Source organism: Boleophthalmus pectinirostris, unplaced genomic scaffold, assembly GCF_026225935.1.
Source record: "Boleophthalmus pectinirostris isolate CB_2022bp ecotype Guang Dong unplaced genomic scaffold, ASM2622593v1 HiC_scaffold_20, whole genome shotgun sequence".
NCBI classification, from domain to species: domain Eukaryota; kingdom Metazoa; phylum Chordata; class Actinopteri; order Gobiiformes; family Gobiidae; genus Boleophthalmus; species Boleophthalmus pectinirostris.
In genome coordinates, this window is record NW_026571153.1 from 13128944 (window position 1) to 13152913 (window position 23970).

The 23970-nt window shown below is 38.1% G+C and overlaps 1 protein-coding gene across 1 annotated transcript in view; it reads right to left on the minus strand.

Annotated features, from left to right (window-relative positions):
- Window positions 1–2420: 2420 nt before the first annotated feature.
- LOC110159332 (phospholipid-transporting ATPase ABCA1-like) overlaps window positions 2421–23970 on the minus strand; it is a 234285-nt gene continuing 212735 nt past the window's right edge. Inside the window, exons 49-50 of the mRNA XM_055156114.1 lie at window positions 9893–10136; window positions 2421–2980 (exon numbers count right to left, since the gene is read on the minus strand). Coding sequence (XP_055012089.1) covers window positions 2849–2980; window positions 9893–10136 — 376 coding nt within the window. The 3' untranslated portion in view covers window positions 2421–2848. The remainder of the gene's footprint in view (window positions 2981–9892; window positions 10137–23970) is intronic.

A 23970-nucleotide genomic window follows, 5' to 3' on the forward strand; every position in this document is an offset into this window, starting at 1 on the left:
TGTTTACGTTTTACAGAAAAGAAACTTAAAACCGCATGGCTAATTTGCATAAACTGAGCGCTCAAAAAACAGCTCGCTATTGTGCGCCGATGCGGTTCAGCTTCTGTCGGACTAAAGGACGTGACTCAGTGGAATATGAGTGTTCTTTCTGTGACAGAGGGGTGTTCTGCTTATGGTGAGTCTGTTCTGTGTTTGGTGTTGGAGATGGTTCATGTGAAACTTTTCAGAGATTATACATTTGCAGGTCATATGCATAGACCGTATATATGAATATATTCTAGCCTTTTAGTGTTTTGGCGGTGAATTAGTTATTTCGTGGTGCATAGACCTACATCAGCGTATCAGAGTATCAGCGTTTTCAGGCGTCCACACGGTGTTGGATCAGATCTGTACTCAGATGATTTCGTGGGAGCTGGCGGGACCAGATCATTTAGTCTCTGAAGCCGTTTTCAGTCGGATTAGTGTGGACGAACACTGCATCCGCAACGAAAACAATTCAAATACGTACTAGTGTGGACGGGGCCTAAATCAGCTGACCAGACACGACACAGTTACATCACGTGACCACTCTGAGGAAGACAAAAGGTAGAGAGCAGTCAAGAGCAGTGAAAACAAACTAAACCTTGATCTGAAAAAAGCAGATCCAAAGAAACTCAGTGGATAATTAATTATATTTATTATATTACATTTTGTTTATTGATCAAGTACTCAAAACCCTGTTCTACTGTTTTTTAGTGAAGAGTGATCTCTGTTCTATCTAGAGGATATTTTCTCTTTAGACCAGAAATGATAAAATATGAGTCGTTTTCCTAGTGGTTAATCCTTATCCTTAATCCTACTGGTTAATCTTTACTGTGTTTCAAAACTGGGTTGTATAAAATTTATGTTAAGCTCAAAGACATTATTAAGTTCTTATTTCATAAAATTGTAAAAATGATCTCAAAAGTGTGTGCATAATTAAGTAAGAAATGGGTCACAGTAAAAATGATTGGAAATAAAAATGGGTCAATCAGACCAGCAGAGAACCACAGGCTGAGAAACATGTTCACGAGATACAATCATTAATTTAAAAATACAAACATTAGCACAGTTCAATATATAATGAAATATGTGCTCCTAATTATATAGTAGCACAACCATGTGAACTTACATTTTGTGCTTGACATTTCTCTGGGATGTAGCAGCAGAATGTCTCCACCCCCACAGACCCAGACACGACTTAGTAACCCACGGTGATGCTGTCTGCCTGCTGGCACCCCGCGGCTCCTATGCACTTTCAAGGAATTTTAAAACTGAAGATTCAAGTTAAAGGGGCAGTATAATCTGTGTATCATTCATTCATTCTTTTTTCAAAATAACACCAAAAATAAAAATATGAAAAAAGAACTATTTTCTTCATCATTTGTCTCCAAAACCAAAAAGTTTTCGATTTTGTGTTTAAGTGAATAATGGAAAAAAACGGATAACGGCTGTTTCCCATTTTCATGATTTAAACTGCGATGCCGGACTGAACCAGGACTAAAACAGGACTAAACCAGGATTAAACCAGGACTGAGTGTCAGGACAGGCCCGGAGGTGTGCCTGCGTACACTGTCGACTGATCAGAACTGAGACCAGGGCCAGACTGGGACCAGACCAGGACTGAGACCAGTTTAGTCCTGGTTCAGTCCATATATGACGCAAAAGTCCAGCATTACCGGTAAAGTCATGGAAATGGGAAAAGGCAGTTATCAATTTTTTCCATTATTCATTTAAACTTTAAATCTTAAACTGAAAATATGAATAGTTATCCGTTTTTTTTTTTCATTTTGGTTTTGGAAACAAATAATGAAGAAAACTGTTTATCGTTTTCTTATTTTTGGTTTTATTTTGAAAAACAAATGAACGAATGATACACAAATTCAGTATGTAACTTTTCTGACGGAGATCCACCTGCTTGTCTCTATGGAGATTATTACTTCACCTGCATGTTCCCCAGTGTGGCATTAAACCTATACATCTCCAAGTTACACACCAGATCTGTGGAGAAGCATTTTTAGCCATACAAATGACTCTTATTTAAAACATAATACCCATCATATGTTTAATACCATACTGTGAAACTTTTTAGGTAAGAAAAACATTTTCATGGAGACGACCCCTCTATCATAAAATTACACAGTGCAACTTTAAATGCAGAAAGTAGTAATATTATTAATAGAAAGAACGCACACTGAAAAATAATAAGTTATAAGAATTTAATAATCTTTAGCATCAAAATAAAATCAGAAAATAATAGCTATTACAAATATATATATATATTTTTGGCCACATAAACATACAAAAAGTACAATTATATCAATATAAAGACTGCAGATATAAATATAGAGTTATTATTGCACATGATAACAGTGTCAGTTCATGTAAATGTGGAGTGTGAAGTCAGTATGACCAATGCATTTTGAACAGAATAGTTGGCGGTCTGTGAACTTCTACAGTACTCAAAATAACATATTTGATACTCTCCGACAGTAAATTGTGTCTTGAAATCAGTCTTGAAAATCCATTGTTATAGAAACTTCATAATTCTGTTCATTTCCTGTATTACTCAAAATGTGTACTGTATACATTTTAAAGAAAAAATAAAATTTATTGGTAAAATCAATTGAATTTATTTAATCGATGTTACAAAATGGATGGGTTTCTTGTTTGTATTTAGTAACTGAGTGTACTAAATTGCTGATTTTATCCAGTGAGACAATCAGTAGTTTTTTTGCTTGGTGTTGCATGTAAACAAGAATTCAAGTAGCCGAAAGTTGTAGTTTTTAGCAACTAAAACAAAAACCTTTGACAACTTAAATGCTAAATACTAGTTGTACATGCGCATTTTGAACTTGTTTGGTTCTTTTGTCTTCACATCTGTTGGGAGCTCATCTGAAGTGTCCACCTTATTGTCGTACGCTGTGTCTACGTGCTGGTGCTGGGCAAAATTTACAAAGACCTGCAAAACAAACAAATGAAGATTTTTTTTTAGATTGAGTTAAAGGTCCTACATGACATAAAACTGACTTTAATCCATGTTAGAATGTTTGAGTAACACTTTCTTATGTAGTGGTAAGTTTCAAGTTAACATTTTTTACCTTTAATTCTGTAGAGATTGGCAATTCCAGGGCTGAAATTATCCAAATGATTCTAGTGAAAGTGTGTTTTCAGAGTGTTTTCAGTTTGAGAAAAAAAATCATCATAAATATGCAGTGTTTGTGTGTTAAACATGTGTGAATGAAACAAAACAAAACTCCATGTTTGTGACGAGGAAATAACATTATAACAGAGCAGAAAATAGAGCAATATTGGCCCTTCAAATCAATTAACGTGTTCTTGTAAATTACAAAATCTTGTTTTCCCCCAGTATATTGTACTGTATTTTTCAGACTATAAGTGGCACTTTTTTTCATGGTTTGGGTGGTCCTGCGACTTATACTCCAGTGTCCGACTTATTATATTAAAATTTTCACACTGACAGCCTGCAAGAGGGCGCTCTAGGCTTGTGTGTCAGTATCTGCTTCTCCTGTTCCTCCTGTACCACTGTCACTTCGCTCTCTACTGCACATGTCTCCTGCAGAAAGAGCCGCTGTCCTGTCTATATCATGTCAGTCGACCACACCATTATTTCTGTACCACTGAAAATTTAAGATGTAAACAGACTCATAAAGACAACCGAAACCATCCTGTCAGGATTCAGAAAGGCCGGAATAATTCTAACTGGAACTGATGCTGAGTCTGACGACAGCTACACAGAAGAGGAAGCAGCAGCCCGTTTACCTGCAGAGATCGCGGAGTTGCTCAGAAGTGACACAGAGGATGAAGAATTTAATGGATTTAGTGATTTGGAGAGAGATCAAGAGTTTGGTAAACTTGTTCTTTTATGTTGTTTATGCTATAGTTATCTGAAGAACTGTTGTGTTATTAACAGCCTGTTGTTCTCTGTTCTATTGTTATTACTATAACTTGCCTTTCAAGATGAAATGTCGGTTCCTGGTCTGATTTTATAAAATAAAGTTCCCCCAAAAAGTACGACTTATATATGTTTTTTTTTTTCTTCATTGTGCATTTTTTTATTGGTGCGATTTATACTCCGGACCGGAGCGACTTAAAGTCCAAAAATATACGGTAAAAGCAGCAACTCAATAAATTTGTAATATTAGGTATACTTAATTGATCCCTTGTTGAAGGACATTTATTTGACTGCATTTGACCCATCCTTCATCATAGTTCATAGTTTTGAGTTGATGCCAAAGAAGTATAACTACTTTCTCTCTTTCTGAAAATCACAGACCCAGTTTTAACTTTTTTGTTTTCTGGACTTTCTTGTTAGACGGTATAGAACAAACTTCGGCCATATTTATTGAACAGAAAATTGTAGCTCCAAATATTTCCAGAAGTCTTTTCTGTCTGTGTACCATGAGTTTTCCCCCCTTTGTTTTGCCCTGCGCTGCTCCGGTCCTGACCATCGGCTCTGGCCTGCTGTGGATCAATAGTAATTGTGGAGCAGGTCGGCCGCTGCTCCATAGGTCAAGCCTCTTCTCTATAAATCACACGCTGAAAGGTGACGCTCTGGTCTTCACAGGTTTCTCACGGCGCCCCCTGGATTTTAATACGCTGTCCAGACGCAGCACCAATGATTTATTTACTGCCTTTATTTGGTAAATATTGAGCACAGATGGGGCGACTTGTCCTTTAGTTAAAAGTTACAACAAGAGGTCAGGGATTTTCCAATAACTGTTGAGATGTTTTGGTCAAGTTAACCGCCACAGAAAATGTCTAGGAATTCTATCTATCTGGGGTGAGTGGACAAAAACAGACACATTTATTTATTTAAAAATATTTTGACAACCATGTTTAGATGGAATTAAAGGTTAATAATAATAATAAAGTGTTTAATTTTTATTTTTCAGATAATTTTTTACAATCATTTTAGTTAATACACTTGATCTTTTTATTTTACATATCTGAACAATTGCAATATTTCGTCTTTTTTTTTTTGTTTTTTAATATATGTGCAACCTCTGTTTAAGAATATTCGCTATAATGATTTGTTTGTTTGTTGCACCTGACAATACATTTTTGAGTAATCCTTTATTATAAGTCTGTCTACATCTTCAAAGCTCAGAATGCTCTGTTGCACCTTGTGATGTCATGAAATGGTAGTTTTCACATTAACAGCTGCTTTTTACCTTTAGTTTAGAGATTTTCAATTCCAGGGCTGTAATTATCCAAATGATTCCAGTGAAGGTTTATGTTTAAGGTGAAAGTTTAAAAATACAGTAGAGCACCTCCAGTATTACCACATGACATCACAAGGTGGAACAGTGTGTTTTCTGTTTAAATATGCAGGATTTGTCAACGACTGACTGTGACTGAAACAAAAATGTTTTTTGATGAGGAATCAACATTATAACATTGCAGAAAATGTCATAATATAGGCCCTTTAACGGTTCAGTATTGGTAACTTTTCCACAGTGTGGCATTAAGGCTATGTTCAGACTGCAGCCTGAATTGACCCACATCCAATTTTATCGCCACTATGCTCCTGTATCTGATCTTTTAATAACCATGACAATGACAACACAGATCCGATTTTTTTCAAATGCGACCCAGGCCACTTGGACATGTGCTCCTCCTGACATGCGACTTCAGTCTGAACGGTCAGGTCAAATTCATCCCACCTACATGTCAAGCTCGGAGTCTAACCAATGGAGGGAAAGTGAGGTTAGCAAGTTGATTAATATATGGGGGGAGGTCACTGTATTCAGGCCAAATTGGAGCGGTCTTATCAGAACCAGGCAGTTTTTGAAATGACTGCCAAAGAAATGTCCGAGTCTGGCTACAGGCGGTCCTGGCCCCAATGTCAACAAAAAATAAAGAGCCTGCGAGCCAAATACAAGGAGGCTAAAGACTCAAAGAAATGAAGTGACCGTGGACGTGTCACCTGTCCATTTTACGAAGAACTGGACCGTATTTTGGGAGACAAGCCCAGCGTTTAGGCGACTTCTGTAAACACTGAGCAGACTCACTGTGTGTGACGTCGTCGTGTCCTCCAGTGCACATGTGGGACACTTTAGGGGTGTTTAAAGTTCACACTGGAGATCACATACAAGTTGCATTTAATCGGAAATGTGAACAACCTCGCAAAAAAATCAAATTCCACAAAAAATCCAAATTGAGCATTAAGCCCTTCAGTCTGAACATAGCCTAAATGTATTGACACAAACAGGTCAAATTACAGGTCAGATCTCAGAAGAGGCAAGTCTGCTCCCAGTAAGCAAGTTTTCAAGGCATTTCTGGCAATAAATAATAGATACCAGATAAATTTAATGCCATATAATAAAACATTCGAGGCAAGAGAATAACATTTCAACATAGTCATGCAGAGAGCGGACACTGTACAAGAAAAGTTACACAGTGCACCTTTGTAAGTTCATAATGACAGATTTTTCTCACTTACAAAACGACTCTATAATTGAAATTTGGTCTTTGTACTGTCTCATCCAAATCCTAAATGTTGAAGTTTCCTGAATTGAGACGGCCAAGACTTGTGATCCAAAACTTGCTGAAGAAAAACAATCATTGACACAGGCCAGTGGGTTGTAGAGGTTATCAAGGAGGAGGCAGGCGGTTTTCAAAGCGCTGCGTCGGGTTTCAGTGTGGGGAGAGCACTGGGAGGATAGGTGGAGAATATAGTGGACAAATAAAGCCAAACGAACTACAGCTTTTGTGCTTTACAGAAACTAAACTAGAGAAATTATGCATTGTGTTCATTGGTGTGTGACTCTGGTTGGTATTGGACTGATGCTCACTGATGCGCTGGCTTGTTTTCCTCATCATATTCGGAGAGCTGGGATTCGGAGATGGAGAGTTGGCTTTGGGAGTCCGTTCTACTACAAGATTGTATCAGCTGAAGCGTCATTAGAAGGATTTGTACACACACGGATAACACTGCACAATGGGGCTGCAATTTAGAGGATTAGCGATAGTGTGCGCCATTACTACTGACCTAAAACCTCCAAACACTTTTAATTAGACACATGCAGCCTTGTATTTTGAACCTTACTCAATTATTTGGATTGAGTTTGTACGTTTATCGCGAGAAAAATATCTGTGAACGTTCGTATTATTTTTGATACGCCAAATAATTCTAGTTTTATTCTGAAGCACACCAAAATAACAGCTTGTTTAAATGTATTAGCACTGAGAGATATTTGAAGCTTAAGTCACGCTAAGTTAATAAATCTTTGGAAGAATATTTTTCAAGTATAATCATCTTCAACAGATACTGCAAAAAGATGTCAGAGGAAACAATAATGTAGCCCATGCAATATATTTCTACAACTGTTTTGTTCTTAGTAGGCCTGTAACGATAACAGATTTTGCTGGACAATTAACTGACCAAGAAATTTTTGCGATAAATGATAATATTGACATTTTGAGACCATTTTCAACTAATATAATGACAATGGAATAAAAATGCAGATACACTCTTTCGAAGATCAATAAACTTTCTAAAGAACATTTAACACAGGAACATAACCAAAAACAATAGCCCTAAATAAAACAGACTTTTAACATAAGAATAGCCTAATGTAGTCTGGTTTACAGCAAGAACTTGTTAAAAAAATGCACTTGAATAAAGAATTGTTGAACCAAACACAACCAAAACAGTAAATAAAATGGATTATTAAGTTTCTGTAACAAAATTGCCCTTAAAGTTATTTTAGTCATCGACTTAAAGTGGAATATTGTGGCTGCTCTGTCTGTGGTTGCTGCTGTGAGCCTCGGCATTTTGGTCTTGAAGTGTTCGTATTAACCCACGACACAGGATTATGTTTCTCTATGAGGGAGCTGCTGTCCTGTCTGGTATCGTGCCGGTGTCTTGTGGGATTTTACTGGATTTGGGGCTCTCTCGAGGGCAGGGCAAGTTGTTTTGGTCGGGTTTGGGTGTATGAGCCATTGCTTCTCGTCGTTTGCGCCCTCGCTGCATTTGGCGCATGTTCGGCGTTGAGACGTGTCCCACTCACTCATGTTGATTTGGCATCGTAACTTGTTTTGTCACACGGCGATGAACTGTTTTGGTTCTGACAACGGCACTAGCTTGTGTTGCGGCTTCATGTTAAACCGGCGTTTTCTGCACTCAGGCTGCGTGCGCATCCGCTGTGTTGATAAACAAATAAGCAGTCTATAGTTTACACTGACACGTTCGTCCAAGCGCCATTATGCTAAGGAAACGACGAGTCAGTAGAGGACCGATAGAAGCCTTTTGACATTCAGTCTCTTTTGTAGAGTGAGAGAGACAAGGAAAACAAACAAGCATGCAAATAGAAATTACTGCAGCCAGAAAAGTTATTGGGCTTGTTAAAAGTTATTGTACGAATAATTGATTTACAGGCCTAGTTCTTAGTAAATCAGAGACCTATATCTTAAATCTTGAAATCTATTTTTAGCCCAGTGTAACTTGTAGCTCTCATTTTAATAAGCGCTGCAGTGGTGACCTCGACAGTGGGGTCAGCTCTGCCCTTGTCTCTTGTCCACTGCTGAGCTAACGCTAAGCTAACACTGAGCTAACACTGAGCTAACAGGCGCCTGCAGGAGCGCTCTCATGTGTAAGAGCATGATTACATCGGGTCCCTGGGGCCATGTGAAAAACAGCAGCAGCTCTGTGCTCTGCAGCGCCTGGTTTATCTCACTGACCAGGTCTGGAGCACCTGGCCTCACATCAGACAGGTCCCAGATTCAGACTGGAGATGCAGAGGGAGATGTTTGTACGCTCTACTGCTCTGCACACCACAGAGGATATCAGATACAAATCACTTTATTTATTCTAAAATACCTTCACATATTAAACAAACTTATATTGAAAATCAATGATACTGACAATGCAATCCCAGGTTTTCTTATCTTATTTTATATCAGTGTACAGATACATCTTTAACCCAAAAGTCTTAAGTCTATGGCTTCTAAGGATGTAACGATATCCTAAACTCACTGTACAATATTATCACGATATGCATCTCATGGTACGATATTTGCGATATTTTGAAGAGGCTAATGTAACTGTAGATAGGACACTTTTTTGCTTTTAAAATGCCTTCACAAAATTTTGGTGTGAATTATTTCCATCATAATCCCAAGAATTCAAGTCAAAAACATATTTCTTCATGTTTTCTGCACTGAAATGAATCATGGGATATGTAGTTCCCAATGTTTATAAGCTGTTGCTACTATAAAACCATGTATTTACACAAAGGCAGTTGTAATTCAATATATTGTGACAGCCCACATTATTATTGTGAGACTTTTGATGATACGATATAACGATATTTCAGTCACTGTTGAATCCCAAATGGCTTCTAAACTAAAAGTTTAAGCTACAATAAGTAATTTTTCTGATACAGGGCCCACCACCTAGAGTCTGTGAATGATTCGCATTGCCTGTAATGTTTCACATATTATGATTTCATTGCTCACAAATACCTTGAAAATCATATTTTTTACTGTATGGGCTTGCCTCTCAACAGATCTGACCTGTAACTTGACTTTGTGACAACTCCTCCGTTTTCTATAACATCGAACATTCCAGAGGAGCTATAGCAGACACGCTACTAGAAGAGTCCCACTGTAATAAGCTATGAACAGCAGAGAGTGTAGAGGCAAAATGCTACTCTCACTTAGCTTAAAAGTGAACGTAGTATTTTGCATAATATTCTATGAACACGAGTCCTTAACAGAGGTAACAAGTGCTGTGGGAAAAACTACATTTGCATTTCTGTAATGTGCTTAAACTTAAATGAGTCCAGTTTGGAGATAATGAGGCTCCCTGCTCAGCCTGCTCTGGTCTAAACGTGTGTTTGGCTCTCACCTGGTCCAGCGTGGTCTGGGACACAGAGTAGTCGTCGATGGCCAGCCTGTGTTGGTGCACTGTCAGCTGGCGGAAGATGTTGGCCAGAGCCCCGGGAGTGCGTGGAAGCTGGTACTGCAGTGTGTTATGGTGCTTCTCCTTTAGGACGCTGCCAGGAAACGTCTGTGAAACAAAGACTTCTACAGGAGTCAGGGCAGGAGAAGCGCCCCCTACCCGCACGATCAGAGTGTAGCCATCGCCGAACCTGGAAATATAGAAACACTTTTAAAAACCCTCTTAAATCTACTCTTATTAGTATTACTATTTATATTAGAATAGAAACCATGAAAGGAGGAAGCACCTTGTTCCTCGCTCTTACAAACCAGACTTTCATTAATTTTTTGTTAGCTTTTTTTGGATGGCAAAATGAAACACGGTTGGATAGAAATAACACAAAAAACATGTACTCATCTTAAAACATTCTATGTTGCAATGCAATGCACAAGGGTTTGCGATTGATTAAAACTAAATGAAGACTGCGCTGATCAATAATAAGAGCTTGCATTCGTATCCTAGGTTTAAGAAAAGGAGCACAAATGAGACTGAATCTAAAATCTCATAGTGGAAAATGGGCCAAAAATGTTTAGCCTCCATTGGCTACACTATGTTTAAATGCACACCAGAAATCTGTTCATTATCTGATTTCTGGAGTTATCAGATTATTGAAATGTCATGTTACAGTTGCATTTGATGTAAGTAATGATAAATGTTATGGTAAATTTCTATTTAACGCTATTCCATCTTCAAGGCGCTCAAAACACTTCACATCAAGGAACAAGTCACCCGTTCACACACACAAAAATACACCAAGGTACACAGACACTGGGGGCGAGGGGGGTTAAGTGTCTTGCCCACAGACACAACAACCGCATTCATCTGTGGGAGCTGGAATCACACCACGGACCTGTGCGTTAGTGGATATGACTGGTCTACGAATGACGTTTATGTTGAGAGTGGGATTCAAACTGCCAACCTTCAGATCAGAGGTCAAACACTTTCCCAACTGAGCTACTGTCGCTCCTGATTTCTTTTTAACTGTTCACACGTGGACTCAGGTGTTGAAAGGGAAAATTATGCAAAAAGCAAATTATTGTGGCAAACACAGAAATGTAAGATGGTAAGGATTGAAAGAGTTATTTAGTTTAGTTTGTTTCTTTTCTTCGGTCATTGAACATAATCATACATCATATTACAATGATTTAACACAGAAATTATGCAGTTTTATGCATATCACTGAAGTTATTCTACAGACCAAAGGGATTTAGGCTGAAATTTAAACACTTGCTCACTTTGCCTAACCCTATTAACATATAGAGAGGGATACAAGACGGCAGAACTATTTACAGAAAACAACACAAAACTCATCTTTTATTAGTGCAGGAAAGAATATGTACTTAGTTCTTTTGGTATACACACACACACACACACAATCCAATACACGTCGATCTTCACACACACAAACACCATGTACATGTTAGTATTCATACTTATTGGTATATACCTATACAGACACTTTCTATGATTGAGGGTTATAGTTAATCTGTAACTTCCATTTAAAAAAATCATCATACTTTGTCTTCCAAATACAATCATTACTCGACCAAAACATCTAATCACATCTAATTTTTGGATTATCTGATTACTCTAGTTTGATTTGGACCAACTTTAACAATACAAAAGAAACGTATCATCGCAATTAAATGAGAATTAAAAAATAAAGGCATAGTCAACAGCCAATTCCATAATGTATGAGAAGAAACATCACATGTAAAGTTAAAAGTTTCAAATCTGAGTGAGTCAGACTTCTGAGTTATAATTTATTTAGCAGAAAGCACTGTAAGCAAGTTGTTACAGACATCTGGCCACAATGTTCCAGTCTTGATCCATTTCAATGGTATGAAAAAGCAATTCAAAGATTCAAAGAAAGCAATGTACAGCAAGATTGCATTAAGAACTCAATATGACACATTTTAGTTTGATAAACAGTCTAGTTTCTAATATTCTGTCATTTAAGCCTATTTTCACTTGTATTTACACTGCATACTGTGATTATTATAATTCAAAACGCTGGTAGGATGGACTGTTGAACATTAGCAGCACATCTCGGACCCCCTTTAGCTCCGAATCTTCTGTTTTGATTTGTGTTTAGTTCGCTCTGGCTGTGCTCTCTCGTTTCCAAAAGCAGCGGGCAGCTTTTTAAACAGAAAGAAAAACGAAAACTCCGATAAACTGATAAAATATGTGCTCCAGCTCACAACAACATAAATAAATGGATCTCAGAAGGTTGCACAAACAAAGATTTTTATTAGAATGGGACATGAAATCAACCAGTTTTTATTTGAGTATTATTCTATGTTAGAGCATTATTAGTTTAGCAATTTAGTTCAATTGAAATTTCATATTAGGGGGTGTTTTTGTTCTATCTGTTTTTTGCAGTTTTGTGTAAAAACTAAATAAACTAACTTCTCTGTTTTAATATCTAGTATTGGCTATTCAAACACATTTTATAAACTTTATGTAGACTAATCAAGAGTGTTGAAATTTATTTCAAAATAAACAGATACAACACATCTCAAACTAGTCAAACTAACCTGGTCAATACAAGGAGATCAAAGTTGTGCCCGGTAATGGGAGACATGCTAGGAATACGAGAGACTTTAGTCTAGTGCATACTGTTGTGGTGCCCTTGGGCAAGACACTTTGTCCACCCTGCCTATGAATGTGAGAGTGACTGGTGGTGGCTGGAGCGGCAGAAAATGCAGATTGAGTTCACTTTCATCAGTTTACCACAGGGCAGCTGTGGCTACAATAGTAGTTTACCTCCAAATGTGCAGTGAATAAATAATATGTGAAAATAAAAAGGGACTGAGGTTCTTTAAAAAGTGCTATTAAAGACTAATGTAGTAATGTAGTAGTACATTTACACATTTTTGCAGCTATATTCTATATAACATTATTATTAGTTTGTACGGCAGATGGCCTGCTGACTACAGATGAGCTATAGAGACATTATTTCCTTACTAATTTTATTATTATTTTATATTACGGTTGTTCTGGATTCAGTGTTTAGGCAAAAATATTATTAGACATTTATTTTAATAAGAAAAGGTTTAACATTACATATCTCAAAAGAACAGAAAATATGCAGATGTTGTTGAAAATGTTCAATAAATATTTAGTTTGGCCCACGACTTAATCCCAGTTTTTAATTTTGTCCCTTTGTGAATTTGAGTTTCACACCCTTACAAGTATAAAGCTTTATGTTTTGAAAGATATAGAGCTCTTGAATGAATGAATTATGCATTAAATTTAGTTTGTTTTGATTTCTATATTTTTTTCTTATATATACAGTAAGTCGTAAGTGAAACTGTAAATGCAAACTTGCTGTTCATACGCTGCTTTTCTTTCTTGGAATTCTGTCGTTGTTTAATAATGTTTGGAGTTATAATTACTTTTACTTCAGCCTAAACCCTTTCGGTCATGATCCATGGGGTTGTAGTCTATGTTTTGTTTTGTTTTGTAGTGCTGCAAAATGACCAAATAAACTACTACTACTACTGTTATATAGGCAACGTCTACGGTTCCTAGTGCCATTTGGTAATTTTAATACAGACTAGGTACATTTGCAGCTTTGTGGTTATAAACAAAACTGTGCATGTGCTGCTTCGAGAAGCCACTGCAATTTCAAGTAGTTGGTGACATCACATAAGACTGCTCTCATTACGCCCAGGTCTTTCTGATTACAGGGGTGGAGTTTGTGTGTGTGTGGATACCTGTTTAACCAATCAAACATTTGCCTCCAGACCTGGTCCCTCCTCCTCTCCGATTTAGTCGTCCAGGTACTGCCCAAGTATTTCTATTAAAATGTGGTTGTTGGAGTATTTTACCGCATTTACACATGCCCTCCAAAATAGCTTATATAATTCTGTACTACATTTCCTTAGCATTAACTTGTAGTCAGCCCTTATGTAAAATCAGCATGTTTAGCGGTAAAAACATTGCTTGTACCTTATATTTAGTCTAACAAGGCCATAGCTTAACTGTACAGCTAATTAGCATAGTGCATCCTCCCAGCAGCGCGGCATGTGGGCTGAGCACCAAGTAAGCGCGTGAGCCTTGTTATTCTGTCGTTAGCGCTCTTATGACCCATTGTTTTCTGCCTAATTAATTCCCTAATGTTGGATTTACTCATTGAAATGTCCATTGTGGGCTGGTGCGCCGCTACATGCTACGCGCGCCGCAGCCTCCCTTAGTGGCAATTAGAGATATGGTGAATAAGCTACAGGCCTACTCAAACCCACTGGGAGGAGGGGGGAGCTAGTCCTGCTCCGTGCCAGCGTCGAGGAAGAGAATGAATGGACCCATGGGTAGCGCAGTCCCCTTTAGTTAAAACACTTCAAGTTGAATAGTCGGCGCGCAGAAATAGTCTAAGTTTGCATATGGGAAGACGCGATACGAGAGATGCATAATAAGTAGAGGCTCCTTTAAGCTCGCACAGATGTGACTATGGGACTAGCATCATTTTAAGGCTCATTAGCGGCAAGAGGTCTGAACCTTATTCAAATTTGGCATCGCGTACAATGCTAATGGCACCTAGCTCGTGTCAATAATGAAGTGGAAGCTTGTTTTCCAAGAATTTCTTTTATAACCTCAGCCAAGAGAGTTCATTTTCAGTCGTCTGTTGGACTGGTACCAGTAGATAAAGTAACAGTTCAGTTTCAATGATTTTTTTTGAGAAACTACAGCATGAAACATCATATATAGTTTGTAGAATTGTTTTTGTATCCATTATTGCATTGATATAAAAGAGCAAAATCATCTGTATTTGTCCATACTTATGATATTTTACCCCATTTAAGTTACTGTGTAGAGGTTTGGAGAAATTCTTATAAAAGTAACATGGACGTATTGCTTAAATTACAAAAAAAAAAAAAAAAAGCAATACGAATTGCTCTCTTAGTTGGATATAGAGAACATACGAATGAACTTTTTGCCAATCAAAAACACTGAAATTTGGGGACCTGGTAAAATTTAAAACCTGCCAAATCTTATTTAAAGCGAAACTCAACCTGCTCCCAGATAATGCTGAAAAACTGTCTTGCAAAAATTAATTCAAATACAACCTGAAAGATTAAACGAACCATCAAAAAACTATTCTCTCAAACCGCTGTTAAAAGCAGACGTGGAGTAGACTTATGGAATAGTTTAGATGACCATATCAAAGCTTGTACTAATTTGGTGCAACAATATAAAAATCTAATCTTACAGAAATACCTAGAAGACTAGATATACAGTATTCTCTTCACAAGTAAACCACGTCTATTGGCTGGACATGTGCTTTTCTTTGACATTGCCTTTTGTTTTGGTGCGATCATGGACGATGATGACGACGATGTCATTATTGTTGGTTTGTGTGACCATAAACAAAAACAAAGCTGGTATCTTTAAAAAATGAAGATAAAAAAAAGTGATTGTATTTCTGTTAGAGCCGTTAGTATATGAAACAATGTGAGTGATGATTTTAAAAATGAAGCATTATGTTTTGAAAGATATCAAGCTCTGTAATGAATGAATTATGCATAAAATTTTGTTTGTTTTAATTCACACTTTGTCTCTTATATATACAGTAAGTCATAAGTGAAATTGTAAATGCAAACTTTCTGTTCATACGCTGCTTTTCTTACTTGGAATTCTGTCATAGGGCTAGGCGTTATAAGTATTTTTTAATTCAGCCTAAACCCTTTCAGTCATGATCCAAGGGGTTGTCTATGTCAATTTTCTGGTGGGGTCTCCGTGGAGATGATATCACTTTACTGGGACTCTTTCACAGTATTAAACATATCTATCTTGTATGTATTTAATTACGTGTGTTTTTGTTGGTGAAACTGCATTCTTATTGTGAGCGTGGTCGCCTCTTCACAAGTCTGACCTGTAACTTGACCATCTGGTGTCACCTGCTTGTCTTTATGGAGACAAAACTGTGGAGCATTCAAGAACATAAATCAAGAGACAAGCCGATTGCAGACTCTAAACCAGAAAAGTTACATCTTGTGTTGTGTCGTTAAGAACACACCAGTGACATTTAATGGCTGAAGTTAATTATTTAATGTCAATGCTTCCATATTAAACACAGCATATAAATTCAGGGTGAATTCACGTATACTTAAACCTACTACATAGGTGCATACTCACATAAAAACTGGCACTAAACTCTAACTAGACCTAGGACCAGGACTCGAAGACCAAACACCAAGACGAACTAAACTTTCCTAAAACCAAGACCTCACTAAGAGAAGTGAACACGCCTTTATATAAACCATATTCACATTATGTTTGCAAGTATATTCTTAAAGATATGAACAGACCACTATAGTCTTCTTGCACATTACCAGGTGCCACAAACAAAACGTTGGATCTGAAAGCGTGTCTTCACTGTTACCTCCTGAGGGGCTGCACAGTTTGGCTGATCAAAGACATCCCCATGAAACTTCACAACACAATTTGTACTGAACCATAGGTGGATACAGTGCAAGTTGCTACACGGGCCCTGTGACAACCAGCTTAATAACGCTTCATTTGGTGAGCGCCCTCTAGCTTTAACCCCCAGCATTGTCCGGGGCGATACACCGCAGGATCACAGAAATAAGCTGTTATGCTGTTTCTAAAAGTGGACACACATTTAACTTGATTAGCAGTGAGGTACGCTGGTTCTATGGGTGGTATAAAGCAAAAATGTATGGAAGTGCTACTGCCCTTTTAAACTGTTATGCTTCGTTACAACTGACTATTAGTGCCGCCTTAAAAGATTGTATACAGTTATAATGCTTAAAATGGCGGTAATTGAGTCATTTGTATAACGTGTGCTGCTTGCTGCCATGGGTGGCTGAGGCTGTACACCATCCCAGCTGCTTAAAGTGAGCAGTATAGACCTTGTACTTTGCCAGGGTTAACAGTTTGGATGCTAATACGAAGAGACAACCATTCACAGAGACATTAATCCACTGTACGCAATTTAGATTCATCAACTCACCTCGACTTGTCTTTGAACGCTAGAATGACACGTGAATGACAGTGAGACTGTAAGGCCAAATACTGAAGCTGTATTCTGCCTATGTATGCTCGTGGGTGAAAGTTTCCTGTTATAGACATCATTTAGCAGACCTCTTCCAAAAAACAAAACATTATGTTCGGAATTGTTAATTGTTTTGGCAACTGGCCTGCATTTTCCTCATTCTGAAACTCAAGGATTGGAAGCTAGCACAGTGCTATTTTTTTATATTAAAAGCTTATTTTTAGAGTGGCTATAGAAAAAAAAAACATGTCCAATTCATTTCATCATGTTTATGTCGTCTTCTGTCAATGTCATTTGAAAATACTGACAGGCAGCGCTGAACTCTTCCACCCACTGCCTTAAAAAGAAAAGTAAACAAACTTTTGTATGCATTGCCAGGTTTCAGTTTTTATAGTGAGTTAATAATTTGAACCTCTGACTATTTTTCACAAAATACAATCATGCAACTGTGGTAAAAATAAAACATGCTAAACACTTATAAGTATGGTGACGAGCATTAATGTGTCACTGCTTTCCACAGTATGACATTAAACTAATTCCTCTCAATAGAGACAAGAAGGTAACATATTCACAGGTAAGATCTGTGGAGAGGTGAGGATGCTGAATGTAAATATGTATACAATTTAACTGTAACTTAATAACGTTCAATATTCAAGGTAAACCAATAACATCTCTATGGAGACAAGCAAGTTGCATAGCTCACCTTTAAATGCAACTAAAAGGTACTTTTCACAGTTGCATAAAAATAGAGATCCAAACAGGACTAAACTCAGGACTAAGCCAGAACTCAGTCAGGACCAAACTGAGACTACGTTAGGACTAAACCAGGACTCGATCAGGACCAAACTGAGACTACATCAGGACTAAACCAGGATTCAATCAGGACCAAACTTAGACTAGATCAAGACTAAACCAGGACCAAGAAGACTCAACAATAGAGTTTTTCCTCAGCTGTATTCTATCAAAATGCATTGTTTATTGTGACACATGCATCCTGCCTGGCTTCTCTCCCAAATCCTAATCTTCCCTGAAATAACACACAGCATCTGTGTCTACAAACCATCCCTACTGTGTTAAGCACTTTATTACCATTTTTATAAGAATCCGGAGTCTATTATCAATGAAACAAACCCACAACCGTGCACTCGCCCACCACATCACATTTAATTCATCATCCAATCAAGACTATAACTGTAATCCCTCTGTTTTATTATGGCTGACGGCACAAGAAATATGTCTCGCCTAAGGACTGCCTAGCTGAACCAAAATGCAAAATACAAATAAAAAAATAGGACTTATCAATTAATCTACCCTCATTTTTCACATGGACTATTTTTATGCGTTTCTAGCAAACTCCAGGTATCACTTTAGGGAGCAGATTGCACTTTTGAATTTATCATTTTTAGTTTGTATTTACAACTGCCTGCATTCTTTCATCTTTTATTTAGCTCCTGTCTGTGCTCCCCTCAAATAAACTCTAGGAAGGAGTGGTACTTTTAATTAGGAGGTGGGGATACTGTACAAGTGTAAAATGGACTGATATGAATAGGTGAATATAAAGAGTATTTCTGTTTCCAAAAAAAAAAACTGCCTGGGTTATTTTTATTAGAACGTCTTAGTTTTGTATATCACATATTTAAATACACAGATTATTAGTACAGTAGAACACAATAAATCGTCAGACTGACAAATAAAATAAAATAAAATAAAATAAAATAGGAGGCCATCAAGCAAGTGAATTAAAAATTGACATTAGGATTCGTTTTGATTGTAAGATTTCCACTTTTTCCAATACAGGTCTCCTTTATCTGAGGAGTGTCTCAAGGAAAAATGTTATTCGTTCCATAATCTGAATTTCGTTGATTATTTCAGCCCATACTGAAATAGTAGGAGGTTTGTTATGTAGCCATTTTTGTGTGATCGCCTTCTTGCTGGCTGCTTGTAATATCTGAAGAAGGTATCTGTCTTTTTTTTTTCAGCCCAGTTGGTATGTTTCCCAAATAAAACACACTAAAATGTTCCTCCAACTGCAGTCCTGTAATAATGGTTAATGCTTTTAATGATCAGAATACACACTTCAGTGTTTTACAAAGATGTGAGTCTGGTCACTGGTTAATCTCCCCGTTTTCAGAGGGGTGTGATTGACAGTTGGATTAGCCAATCAGGGACAAACATGGTCGGCCTGTATCAAAACAAATACAGCTGCTTATGCAAGGAAAAAGTTAACAAAGAGACTGAAAAACATGTCAGTTTTCTGCAGAATCAATCTGAGGTGAGAAAAATGTAATTTTGTTTATAACTGTAGGTGATGAATGACCTGAAATAAACAAATCTGATTGGATGATCATGTTTGGTCAGACTCAAGATGTGGGTGGGGACCAGACTGATATCCATCTACATATAAATAAAATACAGAGCGAATTTGAATTTGCCAAGCAACTAAAACTGGTATCAAAATACTAATTTGAATAATTCAGTCTCAATAATCTTATAAGGTCCACTCCTGTAATCACAATTAATGACATTTGTATAACAATTTCAGAATGTTGCATCATTTTTTTAAAATGAGGTGGTACTAAAAAACTACTACTTTGAAAGCTACTGTCAGTTTATTCCACTTTGGACACCCTATTGACAAATTATTGCCACAGACTCACAGTTCACAGACTCTGAAATGAATATTTTACAGATAACAGCAAACTCTATTCTATTATTAAAACTAAAAAACAAAAAAAAAGGTATAAACCAATTTGAATACACCCTTTGTACAAACTTAAATGCTTGAAGCCATGCCTGTGCCACAAAGTCACCACTACTCCTTTCATAATGTTTTACACAAAGAGATGATATAGCGGCCAGTGCAGCATTGTTATGTTCCTTCTTTTTATTCATTTTTATGTCTCTCTCAGTTCGACTCTCCCTCCTTGTTCTGTCCTGCCATGTTATTTAAAACAAACAAGAGCTGGACGCAGATAAGGCCACGGCAGAAAAGAAGCCAGAAAATAATTTGGCCGCCTTCCTAACATCTGAGAGAGCAGTGAAAGGTCACCCCGGCCGCACCCAAACTCTCGCATTTGTGTCGGTGGGGGAGAGGAGCCGGGGCCAATAGGTCGCGGAGTGCACACAGTGGTCCGAATGCTTTGATCAGGCGGAAGTCTTTGAGAAAACTTGAGCAGGTTATGAATGAGAGATGACTGAGCTGGTGGAGAGCCTGGTGTGTGTGGGGGGTAAGGGCAGGCGCCTGGGGTCTTTAAAAGTGAGATTTTGCCTGTTGGGATCAAGAGCAGAGCGGTTGGACTTCAGCCAGAAAGCAGCAGCAGTGAGCAGAGGATGGATCTGAATATGTGCGTAGATTTGCATTTGTTTTTGTTAAAAAGACCCTGCTAGCACTGTTTAGTATTTAGAATTCAAAATTGTTCAAATAGGAAATCCAAATTGATGGACATATTGCACCTAACAGAAAGGGATTTATTCATAGAGACTATGGTCACTCTTTATGATGTTTAGTTAGTTGTGGAGCAGTAGCAGAGTCGTTTACACATACATTTGAAGGTTGGCAGTTTGTGTGCTTATGTGTTTGTTATTGTAGCTGAGACTACTTAGTTAAGTTGGTTCTTTATCATTAGACATGTGAGATAGGGAGGTTGAGCTGCTGGAAGTGTACATGTCACCATTGTAGTTCAACCTGATCAAATGTTTTGGAGATAGGGGAGACTGGATTATTTAGAGGAAACCTATGCACACAAAGGGAGAACATGCAAACTCCACTCAGAAAGGCCCAGTCTGAGAATCAAACTAGAGTGCTAACCGCTCAGCGGAGACAAGTTTCAATCAATGGATCGTCCTCAGGTCATGCAGTGATTGAAACAGTGTCACATTGTTAAATTCAGTTTTGGAGTAAGTGCTCAGACTTTATCTAATTTTCTATGTCCCTCTAGTAGCCGAGCACCAGTAATATGTGCATACCCACACTCTTTACGTCCAGGACTACAGAACCTTATTTCACCCCAAAGTGTGGAGCATTTAGAAGTGCTAATGCAATTTATTATTGTGCCACAGTCATATTAGTGTGAACATACTAAACACTAAAACAGGAACTTGTTGCACTGAGATAAACTAATATGCACTGTTAAAGTCACTGCAGAAATATTGACAGGAGACAAATTGCTTCCAAGTTTGTCTGGAGAAAATGAATAGGTGTGAATGAGCTAATAGACCAAGAAAAAAGAGCAAGCAACAAGTACTGGTTGTGGTGGCAGGAGCAACAAGACAGCTGACAACTGAACGTCATCCCTCTGTTATTATAATCAAAACTGCATCTTTCATTGTTTAAAAGAACAACCCCAAAATGTGAAAAGCTTAGTCAAATATATATTCAAGGTGCAGTGAAAAACTCGAGAATTTATTATAATCATCACATTTACCTCTGAAATGTTTCCAATCATTTCCCCACGTCTTTAAAATCAAGACTCCACTACGTCCTTGAGCGAACGTCACTAAATAAAGCTGCAGTAACTATGCTTTTGAGAGATTAATGCCGTCTCTCTGCGGCAATTCCACCCCATATTTACAAGATGTTAGCATGCAATAATATGTTCCAAAAGCAATCTAACGCGAAGGCCGTAAGCAGCCCTGTAAAAGTGATGGCTGGGAGAGTCTTGGGCATGCACAGTTCATCGGCGTTCTAGTAAAATACTTGAGTTGTGGGGCGATTGGCGCAGTCCTTGAGAGCACTAATGTTGACGCTGCTATTTGCTTGGCTTGTAATGAGGAATGATACGTTTGACGCACGCTAAATTGAATATGTTAAGGCTGTTCAAATGTTATAGAAAATTTGCTTATGTAAGTAACAGTGCAGTATAAGAATATATAAGTAGAAGTAGTGCATGTGTACTTATATTGCATACATGCTTTCTTTTTCTATTTATTATTATAATTATTTTTTTGTAGGATCTAACCATTCCTACCAAGACTTAGAACTGTAGTGTAGTAGTCTTATGTGGGACAAAAGAGATGTCTCAATATCAAATTCAAATTTTTTGTGTATTATTGTCAAAATTTAAATATTATTCGAGACAATTGAATCCATGTCCTAATTCACCATTCCTCTGATATGATTAAAAGGCACTCAAAGCACTTTACATCAAGGAACCACTCACCCATTCACTCACCAGTGTATACAGACATTAGGGGTGAGGTGGCTTAAGTGTCTTGCCCAAGGACACAGCAACAGCATTTATCTGTGGGAATCACACCGCCAACCTGTGGGTCAGTGGACTGAATAGTCTGAATAGTGAAGTAAAATGAATGTGACAAAAATAAATCAATAAAAAAAAACACTTGACATTCAGGTTTACATTTGTAGTGTGTGAGAGTGCATGTGTGTATGATTTACAAGAGGGCGTCAGCGTGTACTGGCAGTCGTCTACCTGCTCTGCTAAAATTGTTTGTTGTGGCATTAGTCTGTATTTTGTGCCAAGATATCTCTGGACTGCTAGTCTACGATCGCCAGGCACTTATTGATCTTAAGTGTTCTCATGAACTATTTCTTAATCACAATTTTAAGGATCAAGCATCCAGATTCCCTCCTCACTTGGCATCAGTCCCAGCCTACCTGCTGCGCTCACCTGTCTCCACATGGAGGAAGCGGCCCAGAAAGCACGCAAAATGCGGAGGCGTGTTAGTCAGAGTGAAGGCGTACTGCAGAGCCAATTCTGGAATTATTCCTCTTCTTACCACTCCTGGAAACCCTTCAAAGATCACATGGATTATGGTGGATCCAGCCTGTGACTCTTGCGCGCCTACACATCGGCCTGCATCATCTGCCACTAGTAGCGCAGCTGCACAAGCGTCTAGCCAAACGCCGTGGTGTAGATTTGGGATGCCTTCAGTCACTGTGCCGTACCTCTACACGAAGTCCCAAGGATGTGACTCTCCGCTTGGGCCTTTTGAATGCTAGATCACTAGTTAATAAAACATTTCTCCTGAATGATCTCTTCACTTCGTGGAATCTGATTTATGTTGCTCATGGAGACATGGCTCCAAGCTGGTGAGTCTTCCCCATTCTCAGAGCTTTTACCACCTGACCCTCTCCTCGGATTTTTGGCAGAGGTGGGGGGCCTAGGAACAGTGTACAAATCTAGCTATCTGTCGGTAGGTTCCGATAGACCCGTTTTCCAGTTTTGAGCTTCAGACTTTCACATTAAGCCTTGACACCCCGATTCTGTCCGCTTTGTTGTATCACCCTCCAAAGTTCAATAAAGATTTTATTCAGGACTTCTCAGATCTCAACTGGCCTGTTACTGCACTATGACCAGTTTTGGATTGTTGGGGATTTTAATATTCATGTCTGTTGTGAATCCAGACTTTTTAAATTTGATTGATTCATTTATCTCAACCCAGTCAGTGTCGGGGTCAACACACAAAAAAGGACACACGCTGGACTCTGTATTATCTTTTGGTCTTAATGTAAATAAAATGGAGTTTTGTGAAATGTATTTTTTGGACCACTTTGACATGTTGTTCTCTATAACACAGCCCCAAACTGTGGCTAGTCTGCGAGTGTGCACAATGAACTGTATGACTGCTTCTTTGTTTTCTGGCATGTTCAATGCATCAGAAATTATGAACCAAGGTGACTGGCAAACCACCACACCGGATGGTCTGCTCTCTCGTTTCAGTGACGCTTGTACAGAGTTTTTGGATGCAGTGGCTCCATTAAGGCTAAAGCGTAGAAAGCCCATGGCACAGCCTTGGCTAAATGAGAATATGCGTAAGGTTGAGGCGCGCATGTAGACACACTGAGAGGAAGACTCCCTGCAAATACCAAAAGACCGTTTGATCGAATGTCAGAGGGCAGTTAAAGCTGCTAAATGTAGTTTTATAGCAAACATGTAGTCAACAAACTGCCACAAACCTCAGATGCTTTTTAGCACTTTGAAGTCTCTGGTTAATCCATGTATGACAA